The 12,422-nt window shown below is 39.7% G+C and overlaps 1 protein-coding gene across 1 annotated transcript in view; it reads right to left on the reverse strand.

The window, feature by feature from the left end:
* The window catches only part of LOC136863112 (uncharacterized), a 414,667-nt gene that overhangs the window by 344,580 nt on the left and 57,665 nt on the right, over positions 1–12,422 (reverse strand). Inside the window, exon 4 of the mRNA XM_068225861.1 lies at positions 4,053–4,172. Within this exon, the coding sequence (XP_068081962.1) occupies positions 4,053–4,172 (120 nt within the window). The remainder of the gene's footprint in view (positions 1–4,052; positions 4,173–12,422) is intronic.

Consider the following 12,422-nt stretch of genomic DNA (forward strand, 5'->3'; position numbering starts at 1 on the left):
ACATCAGTGGTGACTGACTGGTTTGATTGATTGATTGATTGAGCATGGGTTGGCGACCAATGGGCCATTATCTGAGTCCAGGCATTGCTTCCACTCACATGCGTCAGGCTCCTTACTTTGACCTATTGCAACCAACTTTCCTTAGTCAAATCTCATTCTTTTCCGACCCTGACCATATTGGATTTCCGAGGCCTAGGGAGTCTTTCATTTGTGGCCCTTGTCTTTCTTTGGCCGATACCTTCATTCTATGATATAATGTTCAATAAAGGACTATTTATACTGCCACCTTCATTCTATGAAATGACGGAAACCACCTATTTTTCCCTGTGATTAATACTAATAGAGGATATTTTACGAGTTGTACTTCCTCTTAAAACAGTAATCACCACCACCACTATTTCCTTAATTGTTTCTAACACTTAATGATTTGTATTGACCATTTACATATCACCATCTTCATCATCATGTGTTACCAACTAGTGATCCGGAGTCCTTTTGAAGTCATTTAGTGACACAGTTTCAAAGATGGTGACTAGCAACTTCGACATTTACAGAAAATTCTGGCTATTTTTAATTTATGACATTTGGCTGAGTGGTTAGGATCACGCATCGGTGAGCTCGCATTCGAAAGAATATAAGTTTGAACCCCACTGTCAGAACGTGTCCCATTTTCACACCAGGCAAATGACGGGGCTGTACCTTAATTCAGGCCACGGCCACTTCCTTCCCACTGTTAACCCTTTCTTATCCTATCATTACCATAAGACTTATCTATGTTGGTGAGCCAATTAGTCAACACTCGCACTGCGCGTCACGTAATCATGTGATGCAATATGCATTTCAAGTAATGGTATCTGAGTGCATGACACGTTCACAAGTGTGGAGCGTCAATTTGTATTATTTTCGGAAGGCTTATCAGAGGCCAATCATCCCACCCACACACTTTCTGTAAGGGAATGGAGATAAGTAATTTTAATTTCCCTGTGATGAGATTGATGGGGTGATGACATCTGGATCACTTTTCATTTGATTATTTCAAAAGTATTCACTTTTCTATTGCCTAATTCATTCAAATGGAGTTTTGAATGAATAATAACAAAATTGAAATGAAAAATCAAATCGAATTAAATAATCAAATAAGCGATTCTATTGTATCGATTATTCCACTACTACTTTTAAGTGAACCAAAATCTTCTCATAACAAAAATAATACATTTCTACTGGCAGAAGAATCAATTCTGTCCACTTCTAAAGTAGTTACAATGTTAGAAAAATAAGATAATTTTTTGAGTTACAACCAGGAGTAAAAAAAACTGTTTGCAGGGCAATCAGGGCAATCAGTGATCACAAATATTTTTCAAGGTAAACAAGACCAAATCAAAATTATGATTATTTCCCAGTAGGGTGTTCTTAAGAGCAAAAACCAACTGGCACCTGGATTTATCATCTTAGGGCTGGTTTTACCACCTACGGGTAAAGTAGTGCGTAACTTCCCCTCCGCGTAAAAGGAAATTTCCGTTCGACACTCCTGCATAGCGCTATCGGCAGCATAAATCGTAGTTACCCTGTGCGTAATTTATTGGCCACTTCGAGGGTCCGGTAAGACTTTACCTACTGGGCAAGTTTTGAGAGCTGAACATTATTAGCTGAATTTTTGGTGACATACAGCATAATTAGCTTAGTATGTTGATAAAAGCATGATACTGTAACAGTGATCGGTATTGTATTGCGGAATTTTGAATATGAATGCTTCCTTTGAGTTGCAACGGTGACACCAGCCTCTCACATCTACAGTGGAGGGGGCCCTTATTATATCTCAAGCTTGCGTGAAGAAACTCTACAAGTATTCAAAATCAAAACCTATTTGGAAATCATGTCAAATGGGCTTTAATTTTCCAATCTTAATTTTTCAGATTTCTGACATAGAGTGTAAGTTATTATGTGTATAGAAGCCACCTGAAGGATTCTCGCAGCGTAATGGCTAAGACGCTCGCTGTGTAGTACGAGGTACGTAGGTTCGAATCCTCATTATGCCAAATATTTTTATTTTTCACAATTAGCTGTCATATTCATCTACATGCCTCTTTTCATATGTTCTTTTGTTGATAGTATATTTCATTGAAATGTTTTATTGCAGTATTACGTCTACTAAGTAAAAATGCTTTATATGCGTGCTACATAGAGAAAGTGATGTTATGATTAATACCTATCAACAATGAGTTGCCTTTAGAACTGTCGCCCAGGTGACAAGAGTCCCTATGAATTGTCTATCTAGTTTTCTTGTTAATGGAATTTATCAAAATTCATCAAACATATCCCTTGATAAACTATTTCATTCTTGAATTACTCTTCCTGTAAATGGATATTTACCCCGATTTCTTCCTTATCTTTGAACTTTATCTTCATGAAGATAAACATTAGAATGAAATACAATATCAATGAATGGATGCATGTGGAACTAAACAAGGTCACAGAGCTAGTTGCAAATAGAGGATCGTTAAGATACTTGATCAATTCACAGAAGCCCGTATATAGAATGCTCAAAGGCATCTTCCATAAGGAAGATGTATGTACATGTATGGAAGCATGTAAAAGAGAGTTAACAACTATGGCAGGGAATGAAAATAAATTTGAATTTAAATTTAAAAGTCAAAGAGAAACTGTGTACCTTCCTATTTTGGAGTGAGCCCCTTGACCACTCTTCCTGTACGATAATAACTTCCGATACGCTGCCTTACATGACAGCTTAAAACTAAAATAAGAAAATGTAAATATTAAAATCTCGAGACTTTAAGCCCAATTAGGTATTGATTTTGAACCTCATAGATTAAGCTTGCCAAATCATTGCCCATAACTCTCCAGACTCCCCCACCGGTTTTTTTTTGCTAGGGGCTTTACGTCGCACCGACACAGATAGGTCTTATGGCGACGATGGGATAGGAAAGTCCTAGGAGTTGGAAGGAAGCGGCCGTGGCCTTAATTAAGGTACAGCCCCAGCATTTGCCTGGTGTGAAAATGGGAAACCACGGAAAACCATTTTCAGGGCTGCCGATAGTGGGATTCGAACCTACTATCTCCCGGATGCAAGCTCACAGCCGCGCGCCTCTACACGCACGGCCAACTCGCCCGGTAGACTCCCCTTATTAGGCTTGTTGGTGATAATCAGCAGACGCAAGCACAGGAAAATAAGATGACCAAAATGAGTTTCGTACATCTCATGATAGATAGCACCTCAGTCAAAAGCAAGAAGTTGCTGAAAATCAGTCTTGCCAACACCGTATATTGGTGTCTACCTTCAGGTAGACAGCTAGTGCTTACACAGAGGTGGTAGCACACAAACTAAAGTACCAGCTGATTTACAACCCTGGGTAGTTTACCTCCCATGTAGCTACCATCTAGTTTACCAGCAGATGGTTGAACCGGCCCTTAGTCTTTAACACAGCTGTACGAGTATCTTTTTCTTTTTTGCTAATGTTTATGCTTTAAGATAATGTTCATTCACATGACTTATCAATACGTAGAGTGGTTTTAAATTTGCGGGAAACAGTACTTCTGTTGTGTTTAAGCTGAGCTGGGGTAACTCAGACGGTAGAGCGTTGGCCTTCATAGCCCAACTTTGCAGGTTCGATCCTGGCTTAGGCCAGTGGTATTTGAAGGTGCTCAAATATGTCAGCCTCTTGTTGATAGATTTACTAGTATGTTAAAAAACTCCTGCGGGACAATATTACAGCACCTTGGCATCTCCGAAAACCATCGAAGTAGTCAGTGGAACATAAAATCCATAACATTATTTATTATGATTAAGCTGATAACGTAATATTAATTGCGTTGGGTGGTTATGGGTACCTATGTTGACTAACAGGAAAGCGGAAGTTGCTTAAAACTCCAACCATGTCATATAAAAGAAAATGACTTAGTCATGCAGACTGTTTCAGAGGTGAAATTGATACAATGATCATTTAGAAAGACTTCATGGGAAGCAACTGTTGCTTAGGAGCACTATAACTAACAGGCAGCTATATAACAATGTTTCTTCATTAGAAATACTATACCTGATAGTTTATTAGCATTTGCTTCCAATGTAATACAGAAACACTCGTGATGAAGCGGAGATAGCGACATTTTTTCAGCAGTAACAGAACTTTCTTCGGATGTTTCCTCTTCACGTTTGTCTGCAAAAGAAAAGAACATCTGAGAGGACCGCAAAGAGAAAGCAATTATATAGATAAATAAAAATATTCTGACACCTTATATCCTCCAACAGTCTCGGTGACATCATTTAGATTATGTGAGATGGTTGATGTTTTGGAGGAGGATGTATACGATGTACTACTGCCGAATACTGACAAATGTAGTGGAGGCTAGAGCAGTGACAAAAAGGCAACAGAATAAAATCTAGGCCAGTGAAAAGAAATTTTTTAAGAAGTGTGATAAGAAAGACAAGAAAGGACAAAGTAAGAAATGTCACGATGGAAACTGGATTGGAATACATTTACAGAAAGAATGGGGACAACCAAACTTACATGGTTAGGACATGTTAAGAGGATGGAAGAAGGAAGGATACCAAAGCAGACTATGGTGATCTGAAGGAGAGAAAGAGGGAGAGACAGAAGAAGGTAGTTGAAAATAATCATGAATAGTATAAATAGAAGAAACCTAGATTGGAACACAGTTAAGGAGGAACAATGGTGGCTGGAGAGAGGAAGATTGAAAAGGACCAAAAACATCCCAATCCGGCAGGAGCTGGGCGAGGGAAATTGTTGAAATGAAATAATAATAATATTAATAATAATAATAATAATAATAATAATAATATTAATAATAATATTTGCTTTACGTCCCACTAATTACTTTTACAGTCTTTGGAGACGCCGAGGTGGAGGAATTTAGTCCTACAGGAGTTCTTTTACGTGCCAGTAAATCTACCGACACGAGGCTGTCGTATTTGAGCACCTTCAAATACCACCGGACTGAGCCAGGATCGAACCTGCCAAGTTGGGGTTAGAAGGCCAGCGCCTTAACCGTCTGAGCCACTCAGCCTGGCTCGGAATGAAATGGCGTATGGCTTTTAGTGCCAGGAGTGTCCGAGGACAAGTTCGGTTTGCCAGATGCAGGTCTTTTGATTTGACTCCCGTGGGCGACCTGTGCGTCGTGATGAGCATGAAAGGTTGATAAAGACGACACATACACCAAGCCCCCCGTGCCAGCGAAATTAACCAATTAAGGTTAAAATTCCCGACCCTGCCGGGAATCAAACTCGGGACCCCTGTGACCAAAGGCCAGCATGCTAACCATTTAGCCATGGAGCCAGACGAGGGAAATTGTTGATGATGATCACTGTCGCAGTGTGATAAACTGATACAACTTGAAGACAATATTCTCTCACCCATGGGTCAATCATACAAGTATTGAGCTCGCATTATTATTATTATTATTATTATTATTATTATTATTATTATTTTACAATTATGATTATTATTATTATTATTATTACTATGACTTGTATGGCTATGAAGTGTTTACATCCATTTAGTATTAGTATTATTAATATTTACATAGTCGAATGATAGCAGTGTTTGTAAGGTTATGTCATGAAACATGAGGGGGTATGAGGGAGGAGTTGGAGAATTTGAGGGAGATAATTAGGATTCTCACAGAAGACAGGAAGGAAGATAGGACTCCCTCAAACAATGTACAGGTTACAGTAGGTGTACAAGTGGGACTGGAAGGAAAGGGGGGAGTTGTAGAAGACAGGTGGTCTAATGTTCTAAGGGGAAGGAGATTGCAGGCTAAGGGCTCTATTCAGGATCAGAATTCAGGACAGGTGTCTGTGCGAAATCGGTACGAGTCACTCCAGGTAGAACAACAGAGGGAAGGTGAGGGACAGGAAACTGTTGCCGAGATGTGTGGAAGTAGGAGGAAGGGAAAAGGTAGGAAAGGGAAATGTAGAGTAGGGGATAGGAAAAGACAGGTGGAACAGGGTCATGGGAAGGAGAAAAGGGAGGAGGAAGTAGCTTCTGCAGCTATCAGGAAAGATAGGGCTGACCAGGAGGGGAGGGGATCAAATGAGGTGGGTAGGGTTGAGGCTCTGGTCATGGGGGATTCCATTGTTAGACACGTGGGGAAAGTGTGTGGAGGAAAGGGAACTGGGATAGTATGTTATCCAGGAATTAGGTTGAGGCAGATGTTGAGGAAAGTAGAAGAGAGGGAGGAGGGGAAGGAGAAGGTGGTAGTGTTTCATGTTGGTACCAACAACGTAAGGCAAGCGATATAAGTACCAACATAGTTGAGATGTGTGGGATCTGGTAAATGCAGCACGGATGAAGTTTAAGAAAGCGGAGATTGTTATTAGTGGAATACTGTGTAGGAGGGATACTGACTGGAGGGTGATTGGGGATTTAAATGAGACTATGGAGTGGGTATGTGGGAAACTGGGAGTGAAATTTCTAGATCCTAATGGGTGGGTAGGAGAGAGGGATCAGCGCTCAGATGGCCTTCACTTAAACCACAGTGGTACGTATAACTTAGGAAATTTGTTTGGAAGGGTAATAGGGAGGTACATTCAGGGAAACGGGGTGGCCTAGGGAGCGGTGATAAGGGAACAGGGAACTGGAAATCAAATAGGGATGACATAAAATTGTTAGTGTTGAACTGTAGAAGTACTGTAAAGAAAGGAATAGAACTAAGTAATTTAATAGATATATATTTACCAGATATTGTAATAGGAGTTGAATCATGGCTGAGAAATGATATCATGGATGCAGAAATTTTCTCACGGCACTGGAGTGTGTATCGAAGAGATAGGATAGGAACGGTGGGAGGGTGAGTATTCATTCTGGTGAAAGAAGAATTTGTAAGCTACGAAAAAGTTAAAGGTGAGACACATGAAATTCTAGGTGTAAGACTCATCCCTAAAGATAATAGGCAACTTGATATATCTGGAGTGTACAGACCGGGAAAGGGTAGCACTGACGCAGATTCGGAATTATTTGATAGGATAGTCGGCTATGTGGGAGACGACATGGAAAGAAATGCGACTGTAGCAGGAGATCTGAATTTGCCAGATGTCAATAGGGAAGGAAATGCAAACGACAGGAAGCATGACCAACAAATGGCAAATAAGTTAATATGGGAAGGACAGCTGATTCAGAAAGTGATGGAACCAACCAGAGGGAAAAATATCCTGGATGTCGTGCTGATAAAACCAGATGAGCTCTATAGGGAAACTGAAGTAATAGATGGTATTAGTGATCATGAAGCTGTTTTTGTCGTAGTTAAAAATAAATGTGATAGAAAGGAAGGTCTTAAAAGTAGGACTATTAGGCAGTACCATATGGCTGATAAAGCAAGCATGAGGCAGTTTCTAAAAAGTAACTATGATCGGTGGAAAACGGTAAATAATAATGTAAACAGACTCTGGGATGGGTTTAAAGAAATTGTTGAAGAATGCGAAAACAGGTTTGTTCCTTTAAGGGTGGTAAGGAATGATAAAGACCCACCTTATTATAATAGAGAAATAAAGAGACTAAGGAGGTGCAGACTGGAAAGAAATAGAGTTAGAAATGGCTGTGGAAGTAAGGAGCAATTGAAGGAACTTACTAGAAAATTGAATCTAGCAAAGAAGGCCACTAAGGATAACATAATGGCAAGCATAATTGGCAGTCATACAAATTTTAGTGAAAAATGGAAGGGTATGTATAGGTATTTTAAGGCAGAAACAGGTTCCAAGAAGGACATTCCAGGAAAGATTAATGAACAAGGAGAGTGTGTATGTGAAGATCTTCAAAAGGCAGAAGTATTCAGTCAGCAGTATGTAAAGATTGTTGGTTACAAGGATAATATCCAGGTAGAGGAGGAGACTAAAGCCAAAGAAGTATTAAAATTTACAAATGATGATAATGACATTTACAATAAGATACAATAGTTGAAAACCAGAAAAGCGGCTGGAATTGATCAGATTTCTGGGGATATACTAAAGACAATGGGTAGGGATATAGTACCATATCTGAAGTACTTTTTTTAATTGTTTGGTCAGAGGAGCTATACCAGACGAATGGAGAGTTGCTATAGTAAGCCCTGTGTATAAAGGAAAGGGTGATAGACATAAAGCTGAAAATTACAGGCCAGTACGTTTGACGTGCATTGTATGTAAGCTTTGGGAAGGCATTCTTTCTGATTATATTAGACATGTTTGTGAAATTAATAACTGGTTCGATAGAAGGCAGTTCGGTTTTAGGAAAGGTTATTCCACTGAAGCTCAACTTGTAGGATTCCAGCAAGATATAGCAGATATCTTGGTTTCTGGAGGCCAAATGGACTGTATCGCAATTGACCTGTCTAAAGCATTTGCTGCGTAGAGGCGCGCGGCTGTGAGCTTGCATCCGGGAGATAGTAGGTTCGAATCCCACTATCGGCAGCCCTGAAGATGGTTTTCCGTGGTTTCCCATTTTCACACCAGGCAAAAGCTGGGGCTGTACCTTAATTAAGGCCACGGCCGCTTCCTTCCAACTCCTAGCCCTTTCCTATCCCATCGTCGCCATAAGACCTATCTGTGTCGGTGCGACGTAAAGCCCCTAGCAAAAAAAAAGCATTTGCTAGGGTGGATCATGGAGACTACTGGCAAAAATGAGTGCAATTTGACTAGACAAAAGAGTGACCGAATGGGTTGCTATATTTCTAGAAAATAGATCTCAGAGAATTAGAGTAGGCGAAGCTTTATCTGACCCTGTAATAATCAGTGGCAAAGCTAGCTATATTACTTGGGGAGTCTAAGAATATTGTTCAAGCTTACCTTAAATTCTTTTATACAGCAAGTGTATGCGGCGCTCCTTTCTCTCTGCAAATGCATCAATGACACGGTCCCTGAAGCTCTGATTATTTGACAGTTCGTGGAATAGAGATTTCTCTATCGCAAGTGTACTTAAATTACATAGTCTACTGTTTGTCACTGAATTCCTCAGGAAGGTTTTTATGCGTTTTAGCGCACTCATACTTCTTTCACTCGAACATGTTGTCACTGGAAATGTGAGAACTAAACGAACCAAACGTGTTGTTTGTTCGTAAACCTTGTCCAGACCATTATCCAACATATATTTTAGCAGTATTTGGTAGATGTTTAACTTCATCAGAGTACACATTCACAAGTTCATTTGTCAGTTGTTCACTTTCGAAAAAAGGGTACATCTTCAGGAGTTGTTTCATTTTCATTGAGGGAAAACTTGTGTTGTAAGCCTTAAATTGATTCTCATCCAATAATTCTGCAAAATGGAAGTTTTCAAAGTCACAGAACCGTATTTCCATCTGTACCACGGTGGTATCAATTATTTCATATACTAATGCATTACAAATGATTCTGTTGCCATTGCGGTATTGAGAGCTTTGCTGGTGTCTATGCATTCATTCACTGTTTCTTCATTTCTCAAATTTTTTAAGTTATTTATGGTTTGCTTTATCTCATGGTTGCAGATATTTACATTAGATGTGCATTTTGTTTGCAGCACCTTGAATAAATGATCCGTGTAGCAAAATATCTTGTTGAAGACGCACAACAGGAAGAGGAAATTAGGGTCATCTAATCTCTTAACCAGTCCCATAGCACCATTAACAGATTCGCCATCCCATTCTTCATCTTTATCAACAATGTGTGTAAGAGCTTCTTTCAAGTCCTTGAAATGGGATGCTATTGTTAGTGTTGCTCTGGAGTGGAAGTTCCAACGTGTCGTACATGCCGGGGGAAGTTTAAAGCCGTTATCTCTTAGGACTTGAGTTATCTTTGATGACTTGCTGAAATATGTATGGAAGGCAGTCAAATCATAAGAGACGCACTTTCTTTATAGATTTTGCTCCATACAAGAGTACCAAATTAAGCTTATGTGCATAGCAATGTATAAACATTGCATGTGGGCAAACTTGCTTTACGATAGTTTGAACACCCCCGAAGAACCCGCCATTACGGAAGCCCCGTCGTAAGTCTGACATATTAACTTCTTTTCTACACCCCAGTTTCGTAAGACGGCTGACAGTCCAGTGGCACTTTTATCTTTTGAGACGTCATAGAACCCCACAAACCTCTCTTGAACGTTATAACCAACACAATACCGAAATATAATGTTCATCTGATTCTGACAAGATATATCTAATGTTTCATCCGCCTGAACTGATACAAATTCACAAATAGAAAGTTCTTTCTGAATCTCTTCATTCATCACTTGAGTTACACAGTCAATAAGTTCATTCTGAGTGTCACTAGAAGTTCCTTTAAATCCTGAAGTTGCTCCCAGATGCTCTCTCATGAATTGTTCTTCTTGTGCTAGCAATTCCAAGGTCTCGAGGTAATTACCTTTATTTACGGAGTCACTACTCTCGTCATGCCCACGGAATGGAAGTTCTTGTTCTCCGAGAAAACACACCACTTGAACTAACCTGCCAAGAACCCGTCTATTATGATTTACTAACTCATTATGCTTTAGAGCTGCAAGACGAGCCGCTTCTGATATCGCAGGATCTATTCTACTCCTGCCGAGAAGAAGAAAACGCTCACTGTTCTGAATATGTCTTTTTGAAATCTGGTGTTTACGTGCTCTTCTATGAAAATTTTTTAGGGTACTGATGCCACCCTCATTCCATTCACTATCACCTCCAAATAATATGCAAATGTAACAATAAAACTTACAATCTGTCACACTTGCTGTAAGCCATGTATAATCCTTATACCATTGGGACTGGAAAGTTCTTATTTGGTTTCCATCCTTTTGCACAATTTTCAATAATGGCTGTGGCCGCTTGTCTTTCAGGGCACATTTTTCTTCGAAAGACAAAGAAGAAAATGGAGTTCGAAGCAAGTATGTAATAAGATCATTACTTTCATTCATTATACACGGATTTAGAAAATACTGGCAACTCTTCACAAAACATAGACCACTCATAATAAGTTGTAAACTTCACAGATCAACAGATCAGAACGTAAACATTAACTCGTAACTCGAGACTTGGAGACTAGACTCCCAGCTAGGTTTCAAAGCGAGCACTTACCGCTGCATGACGTCATACATTGTCATAGCAACCAGTACAAGCCCCGCCGGCTAGCAGAAAGGTAAGAGTCTGGCTTCAGCCAGACTCAACGGCTAGGCTCAGTGCTCTGCGAGTAGCGCGGCAGATCGGAGAGCCGTGACGTCTATTAAGTTTATTAGACATAATTTTCGTGCCTTATATCAATAATTTATTATTCGTATTCCATCTGGGGAATCTGAGACTCAGATTCCCCCCTACCTTCGCCACTGGTAATAATTAAGATGGGAATTCCTCAAGGCAGTATTATCGGACCTTTATGTTTTCTTATATATATATAAATGATATGAGTAAAGGAGTGGAATCGGAGGTAAGGCTTTTTTGCGGATGATGTTATTCTCTATAGAGTAATAAATAAGTTACAAGATTGTGAGCAACTGCAGTGTGAACTCGAAAATGTTGTGAGATGGACAGCAGGCAATGGTATGATGATAAACGGGGTTAAAAGTCAGGTTGTGAGTTTCACAAATAGGAAAAGTCCTCTCAGTTTTAATTACTGCGTTGATGGGGTGAAAGTTCCTTTTGGGGATCATCGTAAGTATCTAGGTGTTAATATAAGGAAAGATCTTCATTGGGGTAATCACATAAACGGGATTGTAAGTAAAGGGTACAGATCTCTGCACATGGTTAGGAGGGTGTTTAGGGGTTGTAGTAAGGATGTAAAGGAGAGGGCATGTAAGTCTCTGGTAAGACCCCAACTAGAGTATGGTTCCAGTGTATGGGACACTCACCTGGATTACCCGATTCAAGAACTGGAAAGAATCCAAAGAAAAGCAGCTCGATTTGTTCTGGGTGATTTCCGACAAAAAAGTAGCGTTACAAAAATGTTGCAAAGTTTGGGTTGGGAGGAATTGAGAGAAAGAAGAAGAGCTGCTCGACTAAGTGGTATGTTCCGAGCTGTCAGCGGAGAGATGGCATGGAATGACATTAGTAGACGAATAAGTTTGAGCGGCGTTTATAAAAGTAGGAAAGATCACAATATGAAGATAAAGTTGGAATTCAAGAGGACAACTTGGGGAAAATATTCATTTATAGGAAGGGGAGTTAGGGATTGGAATAACTTACCAAGGGAGACGTTCAATAAATTTCCAATTTCTTTGAAATCATTTAGGAAAAGGCTAGGAAAACAACAGATAGGGAATCTGCCACCTGGGCGACTGCCCTAAATGCAGATCAGTATTGACTGATTGATAACATGCACTGTATATAGACATTTATATGAGTTCAATTAATGTAAGAACCTGTATATAATTTATTATTACCTGTATATATGATTTGTAATACACTACAGAATTGTGAAACACACTGTAACATCCACAATTACACTCGATAGGCGACAACTCTGTAGAATTTTC

Source organism: Anabrus simplex, chromosome 2, assembly GCF_040414725.1.
Source record: "Anabrus simplex isolate iqAnaSimp1 chromosome 2, ASM4041472v1, whole genome shotgun sequence".
Lineage (NCBI taxonomy): Eukaryota > Metazoa > Arthropoda > Insecta > Orthoptera > Tettigoniidae > Anabrus > Anabrus simplex.